The 23,298-nt window shown below is 35.7% G+C and overlaps 1 protein-coding gene across 4 annotated transcripts; it reads right to left on the bottom strand.

Moving 5' to 3' along the window:
• Nucleotides 1-1,219: 1,219 nt before the first annotated feature.
• Nucleotides 1,220-23,110, bottom strand: LOC149778418 (DNA polymerase epsilon subunit 3-like). Of its 4 annotated transcripts, none has more exons than XM_089939238.1 (5): nt 22,981-23,110; nt 15,393-15,478; nt 10,682-10,767; nt 4,278-4,396; nt 1,220-2,849 (listed from the first exon to the last, which is right to left on the bottom strand). In XM_089939238.1, exons 2-5 carry the CDS (start codon nt 15,456-15,458, stop codon nt 2,611-2,613), a joined length of 510 nt encoding a protein of 169 aa, XP_089795364.1. In that variant the 5' UTR covers nt 15,459-15,478; nt 22,981-23,110; the 3' UTR covers nt 1,220-2,610. The 4 variants fall into 4 exon arrangements, with proteins under 4 accessions (XP_089795364.1, XP_089795365.1, XP_089795367.1 ...); XM_089939239.1 differs by lacking the exon at nt 22,981-23,110 and adding an exon at nt 22,437-22,479; XM_089939241.1 differs by lacking the exon at nt 22,981-23,110 and adding an exon at nt 22,390-22,417.
• Between the last annotated feature and the right edge of the window lie 188 nt (nt 23,111-23,298).

Raw genomic sequence — 23,298 nt, forward strand, 5'->3', positions numbered from 1 at the left:
TGGATGTAAATCTGCACCATGTCAAACTGACCAGTGTCAGACATATTGGATATAAATCTGCACCATTTTCACCTTGGGAAAACCAAGACGCCATTAGAAGACTTTTGGCAAAAACTCCACTCCAACATGACCATCCATTCAGGTTAAGTAGTGACAGGATATTTAACTGGTTCATTGTGGTAGCCATACTGTATGTCTGCCAGGCACCATTCAATTTTGGGCAAAATATATATCACAATGTCTTTTAGTAGAAACACTATGTTAATATGACCATCAATTCTGGAGGAGCAGCAATAACAAGATTTTCAAGATGGCCAGAGAATCAACTGTATATCATTTAAAGTCTTATGGTGAATATAAATCTGACTTTCAAATTAGAAGCTGCAATGAAAAATTTTCAAGATGGCTGCCACAGCAGTCTTATTTGAAGTCAGATCAGCACCATTTTCATTCAGACCACCTAGATATCATAAGTAGTATCCTGCTGAAAACCCCATGTCAACACGTCTTTCCATTTAGGTGTCAGCAAGATTTCAGGATGGCTGCCAAGGTGGTCATACTGGATGTCAGATCAGCAATATTTTTATTTATAAGAAGTCTTAAAGTGAAAACCAAAGGTTGATGTGGATTTCCATCTAGGAAGAATAAAACAATAAGATTTTGTAGGTGACCATGTTGGATATCAAATCAGCACAATTTTTATCTTGAGCAACGAGACTTTCATGTTAGCTACTGCGGCAGCCATATTGATGAAAGATCAGCCCCCCTGACACTTACTACAAACTAGGCATCTTTGACAGGAGGTGTTGTGATAACAAGATTTTCATGCTAGTGTGGTAGCAATACTAGATGTCCAAGTATAAACTATTTTCATCTGGGACCAGCTAGATATCACCAGAAGACTTCTGGTGAAAATCCCATGTCAAGATGGCTGCCAGATCAGAGGTCAGATTGGCACCACTTTCATTTTAACCAACCAGATATCATAGGAAGCCTTTTAGTGAAAACCCAATTTTGGTATGACCCTCCATTCAGAAGAAGTAGCAATAACAAGATGTTAAACATGGGCACTATTAGAGCAGCAGCATATATAGTTTGGACCAAGAATGTTTAAACTGTTTCTTTACATGCTGGGGCATTTGGTCCAACATACACTGGCAGATCACTCAGAAAATGTCGCTTACAAAACTGATTTGGGTTCAAAAAAGGCAAATACAAATTAAATCAAAGTTTTTATTGCATTAAAGAAGGTGTAAAAATATGGGGGTTTTGGACTTGAATAAAAATGGAAACAATATACTTACTAGTCAATACCCATCATTGTTCTATATTATTATTTTTTTTTTCTCAAATTCACATTTGTCAAGTAAAAAAAAAAGGTTAATATCCTGAACAGCAATAACTACTCATAATCAACTGAACATAATAAAAATAAGGACAATATTTTTGTTTGCTTTAAAAAGACATATAACTCTGCTAATCAATTTAGAGTCTTTGTTGTATTGTTTAGTGAGATGAAATTGGAGATTGTGGCTGCTAATTAACTAAAAACATTGAATGCTGCACCCAATTAACAGCAAATAAATGTGGTCTCTTCTGTAATAATGTCAACACTGAAAACCAATTATATTTTCTTAACTGAACAACAACATTCAACAAAGAACCAATGATAAACAATCTTCCATTAAACTGCTGATTACAAAATATTCAACACATCAACTGAAACCTTGCAGACATTTTTGTGCATTGACTATCATACACATATTTGATCCCATGTTGTGCCCAACTTTTTTTAACAGAAGCATTGCCATTCAGTAGATTACATAACAGGGTGAACAAAAAGACAGGCAAATCTTTCATTACAAAAAACTGCATTTGAACAAAATGTTGTTATGGGTCAAGTTTGTGATCATATGAAATATTTCTTGTTACGTATGCACCAGTATTTCCCGAGTTAATCTGGCACCTTTTCGTGACCAAATGAAGTGAACTATATCGGTTTCATTACAGCCAAAGCTTAATTAGCAACAAACAATTTGCAGCTTTTACGAGAAAAAAATATATCCAAAAAGCAGAAGATAAGGACATTTTTTGGGTAAATCATCATCAGAATATTACATGGAACTAGGTGTTTATTTTGGGAAATAATGTTGAGGTCCAAAAACAGAAAAAAATAGGGCACTTCTTTCAGTCTTCCCCAACATTATTTCTGTTAACAAACATTTCTGTAACACTCTGACTTAATGCTTACTAAAGCCTCCCTGACGGGATCTAATTAAAATACATATAACAAGTACCTTTATTATCAAGCAGCAGCACTGGTCATCACTGCAGAGGTACCAGCTAGTATCCAACAGCTGTTGAATGATATACAGGACTTATACAGCGTAAGTATCACAGTACTGAAAACAGTTAACTTCGTTTTAAAGAGGGTTGTAGCTTGCAATTTAAAGTAGGAATTGAGCTCATAGTGAATTGTTCCTCAACAATAAAAAACTTGATAGTTTTTTAATCAAATCGTGGTAGACATACGGTAAAAAACAAAATGTTTCATTGCACCATAAAATACTCAATCTGGACATGAAACCTCTCTTCCTCTCTCTCTCTCTCTTAAGAATCACTACTGGCATCTGAAATTATCATGACATCACTGTCTGCTACACTAACAGCTTGTTCTCCATTGTCTTCATCATCCTCCTCTTCCACTTCTGCCTCATTTTCATTATCATCCACTTCTACATCACTTCCTGCATCCCCTTCACCCTCCTCTGGGAGATCCTTGGATGAATCACTTTGCTCTTTACTTTTCTTCTTTTGGTCTTTCTTTCCTTGCTGCCCTTTCCTGTATGCTGGTTAAAACAAATATAAAGTAAATTAGTACAAATTCAGCTGGAGAAATAACTGGAGATGGCTCTTGCTAGAATGTTGTGAACAACATGTCTGTCTGATGGTAAGAAGGAAATGAGTATTTAATGATGACCTGCAATGTGGAAAGTGTTACAGTTTCCACTATCGTGTGATGCTCTCTCTTCTCCAATTCGTGTGTAGATGAAACGTGAACAATTAGACATTCAACTTCTCTTAATTTGGCAGCAACCTGTTTTTGGCTCCTTATACAATGGATGGAAAGATGTATTTATCTGGCCCAAGACACCTCTCTTGGTCAAAATAATATTGAAACACAATGACAGGAGTGTACAGCCAATGGTCAGTTGAGGAACTTGTGTGCTGTACGATGGACTGCAAACAATGTAAACAAGCCATCTTGTGCTTATTTTTCATGTCTGAATTAAAATGATGACATGGTATACATTTCTGTAAATAAATACCTATTTTCAAATTGTATTTAATGTTTACATCATCCCCTTGTGCCCTTTGGGATTATGACAGCAATGAAACAATAAAAAACAGCTCTTCATCTACTGAAATAGAGGCTGTTTTACAAGTCTTTATTTCTGAACTATCCATCTTTGAGCCACAATTTTAGAATTTTTTAAATTTCAATCAAGTTGATATGCCAACATTTTTGACAGTTGTTTTAAGTCAAAGATACATAAAATTACAGAAAATAATTTATAATTTTAGAAATTTTTACAAAATACAAATTGCAAAACTTTTGTTGAAACTTTGTGTGTATTTTTTATATATGTTGATGTATGCATAATTCAATCAGCCAAGTGAGCTACACATACTAGAATGCTATATACTGAATTCAAGTAGGCCACTTGACTGCATGTACTTGATTACGATATGCCAAATTATGGTAGCTCAGTGGTGAATTCAGTTATGTCACTGGTCTACATGTACTTCACTACAATATGTTGAATTCAGATCACTGGTTTACATGCACTGAACTGCCATGTTGAATTTGGGCAACCAAGTGGGCTATATATACGTAATATACTGAATTCCAACACCCCTGTAGGCTTCAAGTACTGGACTACAAAATGCTGAATTCAGGTGGTTTAGTAGGCCACATGTATTAAATGATACCACAATGTGTTCACTGGTTTAGTATATGATATCATGCTATTTCCTCTTGTTGTGCTTCAAGACGATTTTTTAAACTCTAAAATTGTAAAAATGGAGAAGACTAAATAATTGTGGACAACAAGGAAAGAAAAACGAGTACTTTAACTAAGCTTTATATTTAAGTGCCTTTGGTTTGACTACCAAGCTTAATCTGGGTTCTTTACATAGCAGCCTTGAAAACGCCAAATTAAACAAAGCAAAGACATGAACAATGGTAGCTTTAAACCTGGGGTGTATATTATTACCTTCCAAACAATTCTTCAGTGGCTCAACAAATTGATCAAACTCCATGTCTTCCATGGCGGTTATCACATCCTGGGCTGCTATGGTCTTCCTCTTGCCCTTCATTGCAAAGTTGTTAGAACTGATGATGATAGAGAAAAAAGATCAACTGACATAATGTAGGTCATTATACTTCAGTCTTGAATGACCTTTCCTAAAAGGACAATATTTATAGGTTACATTCTATATTTATGATCATTCTAACATCTTTATGAAGGAAACGTATCAAAAAAGGAAATACCCCATGACACTGTCGTGTTTTGAATGACATGATTTTCAGAAATTTTCGAAACAATAAAGAACAAAGACATGACCTGAATATATACTTGTAACATGTAGTATAAACAGTCCTGATCAGAGTTAGTGTAAAACTATCCTTGGGGCTGTTTATACAGCAAACTGTCATAGAGGATAATCAACCACCACTGCAGATATTAATAACAGGGGTCCATGTATAGCCTATCGTGTGCTGAAAAATGGTGTTAAACCCTACAACAACAACAACAACTTAAAAATGGGCTGCCAATAACTACAGTGAGGTGTTAAGTCCTTTGAAGACTGCTATGGGGAAACCCACTGTGCTGACTTGCATAGGTGAAGTTTACAAAGTGGAACAACCCAATCGATTAAACTATAGGTAAATCAAAGAGATGCTAGATGCATGTTGAAGAATAAGTTATCACACATCACTGCCTTAAATGAGAATGTTTATGCCATCTGTATTAAATATTAATGGCAAGTTTGTGAACTGTGGTAACATTTCTTTGAAGTTGGAATTTACGCCATACACAAAGTGCACAACAGAGTCTTTTCAGTTTCCAAATAGTATTTAAGTGTGACTCATTTCTGAAGGTGATTCAGGAAGCAATAGGAAATCAGAAAAGTTCAGCATAAATAAATTTCATAACTTCCTGGTTGACAGTTTTACTTTGTGAAGCACGGCAGCAATGGGGAGTAAAGCTGTCAAAATTTTAGGAAACATCTACCGGGTACCTGTCAATCCTAATAATTGGTTACCCAGGTACCTGATTGAAAGGAAATTGTATTAAATGTAAACATGAACTGCTTCGTAGCCAGTTTACATATGCCAACCCCATGAGAGGTGTAAGTGTAATTATTACTAATATAAGTGGCAAAAAAGCGTAATCTGATCATAAAAAGAGATAGCTATATCTCATTTACAGAAAACTATGAAAAACATACATTTATTTTAGCTACTTACCTGGATCTGCATTGGCTAAATCCATGTGGATTAGTAGTTAGTACAAGAGTATAGACATAAAACAAACTGACAAATAATTTATGCATAACACTCACTTTAACTAGTGTACATGTCTAACTTTCACTGAATTGTCAAGAAGTATTACATCACTGTACAATTCTTCTTTCAGAATTTGCAAAGAGCTATTGATTTGTCCTTAACACATCAATCTATGGCGCCATTTTGTTTTCCAGTTTAGACTGGTATGCTATGATGTATCAAAATATAATTAATCAGTGACACATGGTTTTCACATTCATAAAACACATCTGTTTTCTTGGAACTATTTCACATCCAGTTACTTTAAATAGAAAATAAGTAAATTAGTTGGAGATTTAATAATGGATAAATGCATTGCAGCCAATAGTCACTCGACATGAGCCTCAAACTGTTATCATATTGTGTGTCTCGCTTGCACCTGATATCTTTCGTATGAACTTGGAAACTTTTTACAAATTTAACAGGTACCTGGTTGCACATTTTATTACCTAGGTTATTATCAAGACCTTAGAGTTGTTATAGGAAATTGGGCACTTGCCCTTGGGATAGGAAGTTCTTTAAAATATTCTAGAAAACTTTGCTTTTAAAATCTTAATTCACCTTGTTTGGGAATTTTTTTATCTGAGCGAGACACTAACAAGGATGCTCGCATGGTGGGGTGGTTAGGAGGGTTTTTAAGTACTGTGATCGTGAAAGTATTCTTGGAGAAACATAATTTACTTTTAAAATTTGCTTTCTGCTTCAAATACATTCCCTAATCACATTACGTTAGGAGAATAGTAGGAGAAGGGGATGGTGAGCATCTGACCTATACCTTGGGTATACTTATGAGGAATAACAACTGGATTCTCCATGTGAACGATAACCTGTTCTCTTAATTACATCAGCAACATAGCCTGGGGTCACTTGACCAATGACTCTTAACTAGGTTAACACATTAACACCTGGTGACGAGTTTAAGTGGCAGGAGGTAGTAGCCTACTGCCGAGCTCTGTAGCGTCAAAGTCATGTAAGATACACTAAAGTGGGTGGTATTATAGAAAGGTAGACAGATGTAGCTGTACAATGATACCAAATAATCTGGAAGCTCTAGTTGCACTACAAAATATAGAGGGAAAAAATTCATTTTCTGGACCCATTTTTTTTCCACCCAAAATTCGCCCGTGGTCAGAATCTGATTTTGTGTCCAGACTGAAACTTTTTGCAACCGGCCCAACCAGACACAAGGTTTGCCTCTGTGACACTTTATCTCTGAGAATGAAACTCGAGTAGGTTGACCCTGCATGCAACCTAACAGCTTCCACCATATCTTGGATCTAAACATTACATTCAAATGCGAGGCTCACATCTCACAGACTGCAATCTTCATAAGGCAGCTGTGGTCTTTTGAGACCTCAAGGTGCACCGAACATATAACCCACTTTAATCATGAAGCAAGGGTTTGAGGGGTGATATCCTGTTTCCCTGCTTTCATTAGCAGAAAGAGGCAATTGTGCATGTGTTTCAAGTAGTGCTTGAGAGGGTGGACATGATCCTGCATGGCAGCTGCTCTCAACGTCTATGGAAGAGAAGGAGTGATTGATGACTCCTTGGTTACCGATGGACAGTAATGTGCTTTTGGCTACAAAGCCTGGTTGTTTCAAAAGGCCTGCTGAACCATCTGATTTCAACTGAAGATAGTTCAGGTCCAAGGAAAGGGCATGTAGTTCGCTTACCCTGCAAGTGGAGGATAAAGCTATCAGGAATATGTCTTGCATGCGAGAAACTTTAGCTAAGTGTGCGACAGAGGCTCGAATTTGCTCGAACTGAGCCATGTTAAAACCAAAGACAAGTTTCATTTTGGAAAGAAGGTGAGGAATTTTGATCAATTGAGATCAAAATTAGCTAAAAGACCTGAGAGGTCTTTATCATGCCCAATGCTGGAATGTATCTCATACAGAGTGGTACCCTTTGATGGGGGCCAGCTGTTTCTCCTCAAAGAGTCAGACAGAAAAGTCAGCCATATGAGGGATTGAGGCACACAAAATGATGATGTAATTGGTCTGGCATCAGTCACTGAAAATGTGCCACTTTCCCCTCGTAAGTCTTCAAAGTGGAGGGCCTTCTTGCTCTCGAGATTCTCTCCAAGTCTTAAGGTTTAATTTTTTTGTCTCGTAAGATTAGCCAAGCATGCAAAAGATGATGGTCCAGGCAGGGATGGAACACCTGCAACAGTGGTGGTTTGAGATCAGGGTTGGCTCGGATCTTCCTGGCAGATCTATTGCTATATCGAGTAGATTGGTGACCCAGCACTTATCCCATACTGCAATTCCGACCCCATAGCTTCTGGATTACTTTTGATATCAGGACTGTGTGGGGGTAGGCAATGGCCCACAGCCCCTCCCAACTGATTGACAACACATCATAAGCTCATGCTTTTGGGTCTGGAAAGGAAAAGATGAAGGCAAGCTTGTGATTCCACCTTGTTGTAAAAAGGTCACTCATCAGATGTCCACAAATTCAAGTGAAGACCAACTGACTGAGAGACCATTCCATGTGAAGGACTTGTCTTGTTCTGGACAGTGTCGGCCAAGACGACATTTGTGTTGGGAATGTGTCTCATTTGTACATTGATATGGAGGTTGTCACACTAACAGAGAAACTGAAAAATCAGAACACACAGGTTGGGTGCCTCCGTTTGAGGAAATAGGACACCACGACTCAGTTGCAGGACATAATAAGAACCGCTTTCCATGAGAGTCAATCTCCCCAGAAGTTTAAGGCTTTGATGACAGCCTTCATTTCAAGGATATTGATGAGCAGAGACCATTCCCCTGGCTCCCACTTGCCGCTGATGGGCACCCAAACATACACAACTGCACTGGTGCATACCTAATTTCTACTTGGGGCTTCTCCAGTGTGATTCCCATGGTCAGCCAACCTGGGTTCCTACATTGGAATAGGAATGATCATATCTTGCTTGATTGAGGGGTGTTGAAAATGGGCGCCACTGTGCCAACAATGTCAACTATAAGGGGCACATAAAAAGATCATCAAGTGGAATCAGGACTGCTGCCTAACAGAGAAATTGCAAAAACTCTCTCCGAAATCCAAGTCTTCTTGGAAACGGGCTTGATGAGTTCGACGATTACGTTCATGTGAATACAAGGAAGCTGCACCAGATTCAAGTTGGTTAAGAACTCCATACTCAGATGGACAAAGTTCTGAGATGGATGGAGGTCTGACTTTTTCCAGTTCACTACAAATCCAAGATGATCTGAATGAGAAAGGAGATCGTTCCTGCCTCGGAGAAGGATAGAACTTTCTAGAGAATGTTGTTCCAGGTTTACTGCTGTAATTAACATCGACCAAAAGAGGGAGACAATGCAATCCATAATCTCAGTAACTGTGTGATTGGCATGGATGCTGGCTGCATGAAAGACAGCTCAGCAATCATCAGTACCAGCTGCTCTGAAGGTCTGGCTGAACGGGCAGATTTCTCATTGAAATCTCCGGTATAATATTGATAAGATGTCAAAGACAGTTAGATGGATGGATATATCATTAAGAACCCATATAAACTATCTGATTGGATCCAGGCAAAACGCTATTTCATGAAAGATTTCAACTGGCCCCTGACCCCAGGCAAAAAGATATCCTGTGTAGAATTTTCATAGGGCCCTGGCCCAAGGCAGAATGCTAACCTATTCTGAAGCATATTAAATCAAGTAAATGATTAACAAGTAGAGATCTTTCTCACATGCTCAATAGTTAACCTAAATATACAGAGAAAGAATGAAGAAAACACAATAAATCTGCAATTCTAATATGAAACCTGGACCCAAATCAAGCACAGACAAGCTAATTATCAGGATTTTACCACAACAATCTCATTTTTTTATAGTTTCTGCTTTCATTCTGCAAGTTCATATGGGTCATTTCATCTGACTTAGGCAAAATCGTATAAGAAGGCAGGTCAACCCTATGCAAACATGAACAAAGTTTGGTCACTGCAGCCTGTGGAGAACTCGATATAGGTGCAAAAACCATTTTCTTCCAACAGTGTGCTTGACCTATGACCCCCAAATCAGTATGGTTCCTCCTTACTCCAAGTGCAGGCCATCCACAACATTTGTTAGCTGTAGATGATAGATAACTTATGTTATTTTGTAGAAATCAATTTTCAGACACAGTGACCTAGACTTCAGAATCAACCCGTTCTTCCTTACTCCAAGTGCAAGCAATCCACAAAGTTTGTTAACTGTAGATGTCAGCAACTGGAGTTATTAACTCATTAACCCCTGAGCCAAACAGACATTCCCCTACAGCATACTTGCAGAGAGATCACCTAGAGCAGTGTTAGCCTTACCAGTGCCTGTATCCCTGAGACTTGCTGACAGCACTTGGCTTGCAGATTTTTACAAAGGGGGCTAACTGCAAAAAATTTGTAATTTTTTAATTTTGTTCCTTTAATTAAGCTGAAATTTGGCTCAATAAACTTATGTACATAATGGTATAAATAATATGCTACATTCAGAAATAAAATTCATGCATAAATGATGTACTTAAATAATTAACACTAACATATGAAATTAATTCTATTTTATGTATGCATAAATTCCACGTCCTCTCTCTTGCAAACTTAACCTTGTGTGAATACTCCATCTGTCAAGTAAAAGTCTACTCCCAGTGGCTGATTCTCGTCATTTTCAAATCTAAATATTTCCCATATTTCTGCCACCATCAAAGTCAATATTTTCCCTTTGTTCAGCAGTGTTCACTCTATCTCTGTAAGCTAACATTTTATTGGTTAAACTGTCTGCATAATTTGGAAATGGCTTAAAATGAAACAAATGTTTGCACCAGTTTAACTCAATGTGCGTGATACAGGCCCTAACTAATACTGTCACTCAGGATACAAGCTAGGTAAACTGAGCCACGTTATCGTGGCACTCAAGAGATGAGTTATAGTGGCAGCATGGGTTAACGAGTTGATCAAAAATGAAAATGGTAACAGACAGATGAGCGGGCAACATTACAACCTAATACGCCCTGCCTTATTGCTGGTGTATAAAAGCTAAGGGATACAATTAATGTGTAGAGCTTCGCAGTATGTTCCCAACTCACCATGATGTGGCATAAAGGACAAACACACTGGCTGCTTTAGAAATAGCTAGTCTAGCCTCTTTGGAGACATTTACACCATCTGGGATCTGAAAGTAAAAGATGGAAATTTTGTAAATGTATTTAGTTCACCCCAAGTATTACCACTGATCTGAAGCAGAACTGATGGACCCTGGTGCAAAATCTGAGTAACGGTAGAAATATTTATATTATAAGTTGCAACTGAACTGTTCTGACCTGTTGTTGTTGTTGTTGTTGTAGGGTTTAACGCCACTTTTCAGCACACGATAGGCTATACATGGCGGCCAGTATTAATGGTGGAGGAAGAAACCAGGAAAACCCAGAAGGAACCACCGACCCACGAGAAGCTACTAGTAAGCTTTCTCACATACCCACATTGGCCGAATCCAAAACTCGAACCCATGCAGACAGAGGTGAGATGGCAGTGATCTGTAACGGAAAGCGCTTAAGACCACTCGGCCACTCGGGGCCCCAGACTGATCAGTATGAACTGTGAATAAATTTTGGAAAAAAGATATATGGAAATGAAACAACAAACGGCACTCTGAAGTTACACCACTTTTTTAATAGTCTTATATTTAGATTAAGGAAATCATTTTTAATGCAGACGTTTCTTCTTTCAGTGACAGTGACCTTGAACACTGACCTCAATCAATGGGCTTCTTTCTTTGCCCCAAATATAAGCCCATCCAAGAAGCTTGGTCCAGGTTTGTGACAAAAAACTAATGTTATTGAGATGAAATGATTTGTCTTCTTTCTGGCACAGTGACATTGATGGTTTGATCCTAAAAATCAATCAAAAATCAATCAGCTTCTTCCTGATCATAACTGCATGCTATATGCAGTGTCTGGTCAGGTTAAGTGATGTGGAACTAATAATTTTGTGTGAAACTCATTTTTTCCTTTCAGTCAGTGACCCTGATCTCTGGCCTTTAGACCAAAATTAGGTATCTGCTGATGAGGAGACTTCAGTCATAGTGCGCAAATCATATTGACGTCACAGTGGCCTTACCAGTGACCTTCTGGATACAAAAATCAATAGAATTTTATCTTACCCTAAATTGGTCAGAACCAGCCTAAAAAAATCTGACATATTTCCATGCATCTGTAAAGCACATGTAATTTGTGTAATTTCTGAGTCACTGAAAACATGCACAACACTTTTAAAATCATCAAAACTTGTAAGAAAATATTAATAATTATCATTTATTAATTTGGTCTTTGGAAGATCGGCCAAGATATAGTAAGGCTGTACATATTCAAATGCTTTCTTATGTGTGGACTCCCAATTCAACAGCCAATGCCATTGTTGCACAACACATCTCTATTGTTTTAGAGCTAAACTAAAAATAACCTTATATTTTTAGTGTTTCCCTCGGATCATTTTAGAATGGTGCCATGCCATTCTGTTTCATTCACAAGCTGGGCGCTTGTAATCTGCAGCAGGTCATTTTTAACATTTTGAAATGTCGGCCACTCTGGGCCCCTTTAACATTTTGAAATGTCAGCCACTCTGGGCCCCCTTAACATTTTGAAATGTCACCCACTCTGGGCCCCTTTAACATTTTGAAATGTCAGCCACTCTGGGTCCCCTTAATATTTTGAAATGTCCTTTCTAAACAACTTGTACATTTTTTGGGTTGAAAACTAAACCTTTTCATCTCTTGCTCACAAAAACAGTAACTTCTGTTCTTATGTTACATGTTTAGGCTTTAATAAACAGCAACAAAAGAAAAAGTGTAGAGAATAAGCTTTGAAAAAAATTAACAAATAATTTATTTCCTGGGAAAATCACTGTAAAAATGAAAAAAAATAAGAACTTGCTGTTTTAAGAATCAAATCCAAAAATTATCCAAGAATAATACACAAATTAAATTTTAGAAGTCCTATTAATGAAATGTTGAAATTTGAGTTTGAGTCCCGACGAAAAATCCAAAATGGAAGGCGATGACGTATACTGTAGCCAGTATTGTGCTGTTGTGTCTACAGTTCTTTGTTGATTCACAAACAGTAATTTTCCGATGTTTGAATTTCCAAATAAAATTTAGAGAAATGTCTTTGTCCAAGAATTCTGTTAAGACCACTCAAATATTTCCAGTACAAAAAATTAATCTTTTAGAATTCAAACACATGTAATATGAATAAAAATTCAAATATAACTCCATACTGTCACAACAAAAGGAACACCTCTACATCCCAGTGTTTTGAAGCCCAACTGAGAAAAAGCTCTATAAACATCACTAATAAATCTAACTATTGCGCAATTTTAGAAAACCCAGAATTGTGAAATGGGGTTGTTTAGGATCTAAAGTCACATACTCCCAGTATGACCTTGATAAAAACCAATCATTTTACTCCAAGAATAAACTAAAAATAGAAAGTTGTTTACTTGTCTCAGTGATTTCTAAATCAAGATTGGGAACTAAAAATAGAAACAGTATTTCTATTATTAGGTATTTATGAAAAGATTCAGGTCAAAATGAATTTTATGGAAATAATCAAATTCCTAGAAATCAAAATTACATTACATTGACGTGTAAATTAAAAAAAAGAAAATTTAACTTACAAGCAGAAATTTAAATTAAATCAAAATTAAATCAAATATACATAATTTGTATGATCATACACAGAAAATGTTCCCCAAGCTTAAGCTATTGTGTCCACTAAGAGCATGTAGTGATGCATAACGAACATCTCTAATTTTCTGAACTGTCCACTCACTTAGTATTCTCCTTGAATCATTTTAGCATTTTTTATATAGTGCAACGCCTTTTTGCCCAACAACTTTGTTGCAAACCACTCCTTGTGTTATATATATATCTATATTTTTCATGACTACTGGTAAATGATTTTGTCAAATGTTTGTCATTTTTATTCATTGCTGTAAACTGAAGTCATTGTCTTTAATTGAAATTGTGTCAGTGCACATGGCCTGTTTTAGGAAGATAAGGAGCTTAAAATGCAAAAGATCTATAAATAAATGATTATGTACATGTTGACAATTACTAATAAGAGAACTATTAATAAATATGTTTATGAAATTCGACTTTTATCCCACTGGTTAGATCAATCAAGACGTATCTTAGAAGAATTAAGTTACTTCCTACTGGATGAGTTAGTTGCTAAAAAAAATGAAAACTTCGCCTTCTTCTATTAACAAAGTAAAAACAATGTGGCCCTGTGATTTTTTTATATGTATATTTTGTGTGACTAACTTTTGAGATGCTCCCTAGTCTTAGACGATTATTTTCAGTATTTTGTTTTAGCTGAAGGCGAAACGTAGGCATCAAGACATCAAACAGCTGGTAAAAATTTTGATAGCTGACTGACCATTAACACTTTCCCGGTAAGTTATAGCAAAGATGTGTTATATATGTCTCTGGTTATAGCAACTGTCAATGGCTGATTTCTGCAAGTCATCATTTGATAAAAAAAGATACAAATTTGTGTTTTGAAACTAAGAAAAAAAATAGGAATGTAAACAACAATTTATGTTATAACAGAATCGGTGAGCTGAAGATTTTAACTGCTGCAAGTGCATTTTAATTTCATCATAAAATCAGTTTGAAACAGTAAGTGAACTTGTCAGGGCGATATAATGGCGGACATCACTGGGTCTAAAAAGTACAACTTGATTAGATTGTGTTCATAAACATTTGGGTAAAATATTCAATTCATAGAAATCAGAGTTTAAAGATATTTTATCGAAGATTTGGCATAAAAATGCAATTATGCATTTATTTAGGTCCCAAACATATGGAACAATGCTATGTTGTGGAATTCGAGAAGCGATGTAAGGTCCAAGTTCACTAAAAAAAATTGAAAATATAAAGGAAAAAAGCAATGCCTACACGATCAAAGACAAATAATAAAACCATAAATTTGCAATCCTACCACTGGACTGTTGTTAAAAAGCTAGAATTACTCCTCTTTCTAAAAATAAATGCACTCGCATATTGGCCGTTTCAATGCGGTTGAAAATAAGGTTTTAATTCATTCATATACTTACTGTAATGATTCAGTTAGTTATCTATGATTAGTTATGGTAATGTTTTATCGACAACAAAGAAATTGAAACCAACAATATGGTATGAAGACGTGTGCATTTGCTTTTCTTATTTTAAGGTCACATGCACTACTGTTTGGCTACACTTGGAAACAAACACAATTATGAAAGCTAAAGTTGTTCATTTGATGTACTCTTATAATGGCCATAGGTACATCACTAGGTCTTCCACCTCTGAATTAAGTCATTGTAAATATCAGCACATTTTCCCACCACCCAGCAGATAGTCAAATTCTTTGAACTTGCTAGATTGTGGGACATGTTCTTCTGATGTACTCTTACAATGACAACATGTACATCTGGAGGTCTTTCAGACACTAAATTCTCTCATCCTAAATATCAGCACAGCAAAATGATCAACTGAACAACATATTTTCCCACTCAGCAGGTGGCTGAAGCAGGACTGGCAAGCCTTTGAATTTGCTGTCCAGCTATTGTGTGCATATGGATGACTCCTGCATAAGTGATTTTCTGCATCCCAGATAAAACAATCTGCATCCAAATACATGTGATTAAGCGTTTCCAAGACATCTTTCACATACTCAATATTCAACCTTAAGGAACAAACGAAGAAAATACAATAAATCTGCAAATGCTGGAAGATAATGCATTCTACAATTCACTCACTGCATCTTTGATGATCCTTGTGATGACAGCTGTGGGTAGATTCAAATCTTCTGGCCTCTCTGCCATCTTGTGATCTTTCTAAGAAACTGCAATAGAAAATAAATCCTGGAAAATACAGAATTCACTATAACAATTTTTTTCAATCTACACTTACTACTGTACTGTTCCTTGCCCACATAACATGTTACAAATATTTCTACCTCTGTAATGCATATGTATACTACTGAGATATCAATCAAGTGTACTGCCTCAATATTGAAAAATCCCAAATGCTTTCATGGCAAGCTGATGACTCTTGGTTACCTCAGAGTAATACCTATATGTACCAGAGTCTTGACTGGCACAAAAAGCTGTCAACAAGTACCCAGGTACTCTGGTAACCACCCGTTCATAAATACCTGGGTAACAAAATGAGGCATAGACTACCCGTTTACCATCTACCATTTTTCTGCCCATGTTTGTTAAGGCAATACTCACTTTGTTTACAAGGTGACACTCCTTTTCAGTGAGCCTCAAATATGTGGAATTTTTCTGTGCTAAGCAAAGGTAAGACTTCAGTAAATAACTGACCTTAATTGCAAAACTTATTTTCTGTGACAACCCTCTGATTGTGCCACAAGTGTGATTCAGTGACATGTAACAGTGGGAGGTTATTTGATCTTGCTGCACAAATGACATGCTCAGTTGCAACTTTTAATATAAACTGTATGACTGAAGTGTTACTTACAAAGCTCAAATCTCTAAATAAGCATCTGCATCTGACAGTAAGGTCAAGGAAAGGGATGATATTTACAGTGACTACAGTTTTTACATATCCTCCCATTTTTTTCATACCCCATTCAATTTTAAAAACGAAAAGCATCAAGGATATTTTAAAAAACACAAAATTTAGTCATTCATTCATCGATTTATAATTCGTAATTTGATTATTGCCATGTAGTCCCTAACACTGTTAAATTGTTGAATCATTAGCATTTCGACAGAAACGGAAGGTCCTGGTGTAGACAAGCAAGACTGACTGCAAGCTATAATGTATTTCTGGTTTGTAAAATAGTGTGTTTCAGTTAAAAAAACTGTCACCTGCATCCAATATTTGCAATATCTAGTTTTAATATTCTAAATTAACAAACAAAAAGCAGGAACTCTTGTATACATCTGTTTAAAGAGCTGTAAATCAAAAAAATTACAGAATTATTGTGATTTTCAAAGAGAGTGAAACTAGATCACTGCAATTGCTTTATGCCATCCATGGTGATAAAAAATTGCCCTCTGATTTGAAAAGCCAACAAACTGATAGCGTCTGGGACCCCCTGGCGACAATCGGGTTATAATTTCTTATATCCTTGATGCATTCCGTTTTTAAAATGGGGGTGGGGGTGGATGGGTTTACAAACAGGATGGTCTGAGAAACACGACGACGATTTACTAACCAACAATGGAGTATTTCAGAATTGCATCATGCAAAAATATAAATATGTTTCCTATTGAACTGGTATTAAAATTTGGGTAATATATATATTTTTTTATTTTAAACGAACATTGTGGAGAAAAGTGCTAGGGTCAGCAATGAAAATCAAACATGATCAGCTGACAGGAAACTTATTTTTTTGGATTCAGACAATGGGGATGATTTCTTGGACTTCGTAGCTGATCAGGGATGGCACTGGCTTTCAAAAAGTTGTCGCCAAAAAATGCCAACTTTAATCTTTTGTCACCAAATTTCAAACTACAATACAATCCATTTATCTCAACATCTTTGTGACCAAGGTGAAATTGTCAACATAAGCAGATGTTTCGATAAAGGGGGAGGGGCTGAAAATAAATTGAAATTTCGCAAACAAGTGAAATTCTTAAGTGACCTGTCAGTGACAAGGATTGACATTTTGAAAAAAATGGACATTTTGATCAAATGAAGTCAACTAGTCTGAAATACACTTGTATATTGATAACTTACATAATATAGTAAATTCCTTAATGTGTTAAATAATATACATCCATATGAAAAATCCATAAAAAAGTCCGCATTCAATCTATATCCCGTTGTCAACACGCATTTCCCGAAACACTTCACTCTGATATTTATTATCCTAGTAGCAGATGGCTGTATAGTTGTTTATATGCCTGTAATTAAATTGGCCTCGATTTTGGTCAGCGAGAGACAACTACCATGATGCCGAGGCTACCAAGGGGATGAGGCTATTCAAAGGGAAATGAAAACGTCAACAAATTAAAAAGTTTCACATTCTTGCAAGATGTGACACTTTCATTTAAGTCATGGGCCAGATATTTAATGCTTCAAAATATTGGAACTTTACTTCGGGTTTTAAACCGCCATGGTAGCGAACATAAGCATGATTTTTTGGGTTGCAAACAGTAAACTTTCACGGCACAATAAATAAGTTCTAATCAGTATGAAAACTGAAACAAGAATTTTATTTCTGTTTGCAACTGTGTCAACTTTCCTTGATCCAAGATCTTCAGCTTGCTTGTTGAAGTTCATGTGTAAGTAAAGACATCGCTAAAAGCACTCTTTGAAGGACCAAACAAATGCCCCATTATTATTGTTGCAACATCAAATAATTGTAAAACAATAACAGCGACATAATTTTTTTCATTTGCTTAGTATATATACAGAACAATTGATGCTTCAAAGGTAATCAGTTTTCTTTAAAAAATTTAGCTAAACTATTTTTTCTGGTTTATTTTTTTTTTAAATGAGAGAAAAAAATGCCATCATCTGGTACTGGTAGATTTTAGTCGTTCCTGTACCCACCTTCAGAGGTGGTCGACTGTAGCTAGTCATGCAGCATGACTATTTGGGTTTTATTACAACATACAGTACCAAGGTCAGACATCAGCATAACCAGATTATGATACAACAATGCAGTGTAAGGGTGGTTTGTCAATATGAAGAAAGGATATATTTATGTAACAATAGATTCCAGTGCAATTTTATATCTAAGTTTGTGGCTTCCTGTCATGGTGCCTTTGAATTTCTCATTCCAAACCCAAGACTGAATATACAAATTTTAATAGCCAAAAATGTTGACACCAAAAAGATCACCTGATTGCGACATCAGCGAAGCCTAGCCCCATCCCTGCTGGTGATATCAGGTAGTAGAGCTGGGTACAGAAAAGTACACCATGGGGTGCACGTGAGTCACTATTTTGGGGACAAAGACAATTTTTTAAAGGGGGAAACCTGTTCTCAACAAGAAAAAAATTGACAACAATAACAATAAAATAAAGAATTAAGATAACACGTCAGTATGAGACAGATCACCAAGTTGTTCTCAGTATTATGTTCTGACACTACTGGAACAAATGCACAGCCACAATAAATTGTTGACTTGAACACATGCATCAACAGTTTAAATCAAAAGTTAAAAAGCCACTGGAACAACAACAATAACAATAATAATATTCCACTTCCAGAGTACAACTCATTGAACAACTGAAGATAAGTTATAAATAAATGCAGGATGGTATTTTCTTCTAACCAATGAGAGGACAGTATTCCATTCAGCAGGATTTCACTTGCATATCAAGCGGACGTTATTATGGCCATGTCGAGCAGTAGTGTGGGAAAATGGTCTGGCATTCCTTAAAGGTATGATAGCAAGCCAAACTTTGGGTAAGCATACAAAGTCAAATGCCTGAGCTAAACATTGGTACCAAATTTATTAGGCTACGCAAAGTGTAGCTTGATATATCAGCATTGATTATTAGATAGGTCACACAAGAAAGAAGTGTCCTCCTTTGTATTATTGTATACTACTGTATTGCTGACAGTTAAATTGTAAGCAACAATACAAGCCCCTGTGCCGTGGCATTGAATTCCAAACTTCCTAATAAGCACTTGACTCTTACCAAATACACCAACATTAATGACCAAATATCAAGGATAACGAGGGAAAGGTTAGATGTAATCCGAATATTGATAAACGGGTGGTGAAAAAAAAAACAAGAAAAAAATAATCCAAGGTATGTGTAATCAAATCATCAAGGACGAATCAACCGAGTTCAGACCGTCGGTACCGAACGCCAGCATGACCTGTGTAAACTGTACTTTAAGAACTTGTGGCATTATACATCACTGACACATATTTGTCATTTACTATATGGGTCTCACTAAACACCCCAAGACTCTCAAAGAACACATCAAGACTCAATAAATTACCTACTTTAAATTTCAACAACACATAAAAACAAAAGTGTGAATATTTAGCGACTGTTTATTTAACGGAAAAAGCAGCGAGGTCAAAGAGTTGCCAAGGGAAATAACTCCAATTTTGACGAAGAGTGCTCAGGTGCAGTAACGTGAATATTTATCAACATTTATAAATAAGTAGCAATACTACATGGGAGCAAAACATTTCGACACCAAGAAAATTGCCAAGACATTTCGACACCAAGAAAATTCCCAAGACATTTTGACCCCAAGACACTTCAACTCCAGTCAAGGGACAATTCGACCCCAATTCAAGCATATTTAAAATAATAATTAGCACTAATATTAATTTCCACTAATCACGCCATTATTCATTGATGTCTGCAATTAAAGAAGATACTAACACATCTCTAAGTCACCGAAAAAATGTCAACAATTAATTATAATTAAAGTCACGTTTATTAAGTTATTGAATGCACACTAATCTGAATGAAAAGAAATCACATTTACTGCACACTAGAAATTTGCATAAAAATTCCGATTTTGTTTTAGAAACAATAATTAACACACTGCTAATGGTCATTCCCACTATTCACACGGTTATTCAATGATGTCTGCAATTTAAAAAAAAGATTTTATTAAGTTAATCAATGCACACTAATTTGAATAAAAAGAAAAAGGGTTGAAAATTAAACGCACTACAAGCTTTAAATTTGTACAAAAGAGCCAAACATTTTCATTACATGCTAGTTTTTGTCCTAAGCTTTAATAAAGGTGTTTGGCATACTTGTGTGTATATTTTGCATTAATTTAAAGTAATTACAGTTTATATTGTGACATTTCGATCGGATATATTGTGGTACAATATGAACTGAACTGTGTTAATTGTGACAATGGCGTTTTATCCTTGTGTACAATATCATAATCATGTCAGGCCTTGCCAGCTTTCTTTGTCTTGTAATAGATACAGGAAATGACAGCACAGCATTTGCAATACAGGTTAGTGTAATGATTCATTATCCTTTTTTATTCTGTCAGTCTTCCTCTCTTATATATTTATTTATCTATTTATTTCTGAATTGAACATACCAAGTAGCATAGATGATGCTTGTATATTCATACATTTTAGATATAATAGCATATATATATAATTATTTTTTTCCTTCAAGCTTACCAACTTCATACAGTTATAGAATTTCTTTATTTTTAGAACATAATGTAATGTAAATAATTAAATAATGAATCAACGATTAGCAAAAACATATTACTAATTTCAATATTTCAGTCTGACTCAAACATTGTTTGCAGTAATTGCGAAGTATTAGATGTTTGACTTTAAACACCAAAATATCATGTTCTGTAGTTTTTAATGTATTTTATTGCTAAATTAATTAGTACCAAGCATGAAGTTAGTAGTGAAATCTTCTATACAATACATCAATACTATGATTACAGATTCATGTAAATTCTTAATATTTAGCTTTCCAAAACACAATATATATTTTATAATTAGTATTATATAGTACTAATAGCTTTATTAATTACGGTGTATTTTCCATTTTGTGATTTCATGTACTTTGATTTCTGTATACGTTTAATGTCCTTGAGGACGTTTGCAAAAATCTCTGTCTTTCGCTTTTCGGATTTACACCTCCAGACACTGTCATGTATGTGTCAAATGTGTTCTTTTTTTCGTTAACTGATAATTCCCGCTGTGGTAAAGAGCGCCTCTATCATCTATGAAATGGAGCTGTGTCACGCTTAAAAGTTTATTAGATCTTGCGCGTGTTGTGGTTTCCAGTCAACGGAACGTTGTAGAATGTTATTGATGGATTGTCATTAGTCAAATTCATGCGTTCAGCAATTTTGCAGCTATCTTTTTGAAAAAATATTTATGTAGTCTTGGTTTCAAGTTATTTATAAAGTATGGTGCAAATGTCGGATGCTGTTCAATGATGATTGTTTCCAAAAGTTCCGATCGTGCACAGATAGCGTGTAGCCGAGGGGAATACAGGCTCCATTGGCTTGGTTATACTCTTCTCATCATCACTTCCAAATTCCATCATTTCAGGCACTCTTACTTCCACTGACTCAACATCTATATCTAGATCTGTAGCAATATGCTCCAGAAAGCTCTTGTAAGTTCTGTAACAAGTGTCTGTGAACAGAAGGACAGGATCAATACATATCGGATGTTCATTTGTACTGTTTCCGTCAACTCATTGATAGGTTATACTATCGTTTTACTCATCAATAACTCTTTGATACATTGTACTATTATTTTACTCGTCAATAACTCTTTATGCAATTTGTTTTGTAAATATAATGCAATGAAAGCACGATTTGCTATAGAATTCAATAATCAATAAATATGCATTGCTGTTTGATAGTGTTGATAATGGCCTGATTAACTAAAAGTTAATTTTAAATTTTCTTTATGGAAACATTGTAAAGTTATTTTGGCAAAAATAAATGTAAATGCGATAGCTCATATCTTTTTTTTTTCTGATTTCAGCTAGAAACTTGCTATATTAAATAAATTTAAAACGATGAAAATCTACCTTTTATATTCTATTACTATGCTTGCAAAAACATTAATAACTTCTAAAATAAACCAGTTATGTGTGTTTCATTGTTTTTCTTCTTTTAATCAGTCTGTAATTTGGATAATATTATTGGCATGTCCTCTCGATTCGCTATTGAGACAGAGTAATTCATACAGAGAATTAAACAACCTGGTGGTTTGTGAGTTATTGTTGATAATTAATTGTCTATGTGACTGTACTAATCATTAAATGGCCTGTATAATCAGTTTAGATAAATTACATCTGATATATCAAGCATGACATTGATGTAAAATCGAAAGGAATTACAGAGCGACTTTCCTTCACGGCTACTTAAAATCAAGGGAAATCACTCGCGTGGCGCTTGTAACACTCTTTGGTCATGTATTCTAAACGTCTGTCAAAAATGTTGATGCACGATTTAAAATGAAAATTTGAATATAAAGTTTATAACAAAATAAATGAGAGAAGTATGGTGCATAGCCATTAAATAAGGAAATTGTTTAATAATATTATAAAATTAAAGATATTTGATGCATAAGAGTTAGTTTCCGTAGGTTAATGGAAATAGGGACATCAACCAATGCTATTAATCACTGATGGTAACAATGTGTGTTTGCTTTTTTTTCCCGCTTCTTAGTACATGTTTGAGATCTTTGGTGCCAATATATGTAATATTGGGGGTGTTCTTGGAGAGTCTTGGGGTGTTTAGAGAGACCGTTTACTATACTATATAGACAAGTCGATCGCTTTTAACGATAATCAGCTTGATGTCCCTATCGTGGCACTGGTGTGGTCCTTTATGCTGTCTTTATGTCATTTGCAAAACTTAAAAAACAGAAAAGTAACTTACTCATCAAATACCCTGTGACGAATTCTCTAACTTTTGGCGCAGAAGGCGACTCGTGTAGCGGTTCTGGCTTTGTTACGTTTCCCACAATATCATCACGTTGCCGCTCTAAATGACGTATCCAATCAAATCCTCCCTAGAATGTTTTAACCAATTAGAACCCCTGTTGCATTAAAGGGGGCGCTCACTAATTAATATGTACTTTAGAGAGAGTGACGTATGTAAGGTGAAGTAGTTTGCATTTAAAACATGCACAATGGAGAGAATGTTGGCATACCTATATGTTACAGTAATGTAATGTGGATGATATTTCTTTGGATA

Source organism: Sinohyriopsis cumingii, chromosome 17 (genome assembly GCF_028554795.1).
Source record: "Sinohyriopsis cumingii isolate HCF-2022 chromosome 17, ASM2855479v2, whole genome shotgun sequence".
In the NCBI taxonomy this organism is placed as follows: Eukaryota; Metazoa; Mollusca; class Bivalvia; order Unionida; family Unionidae; genus Sinohyriopsis; species Sinohyriopsis cumingii.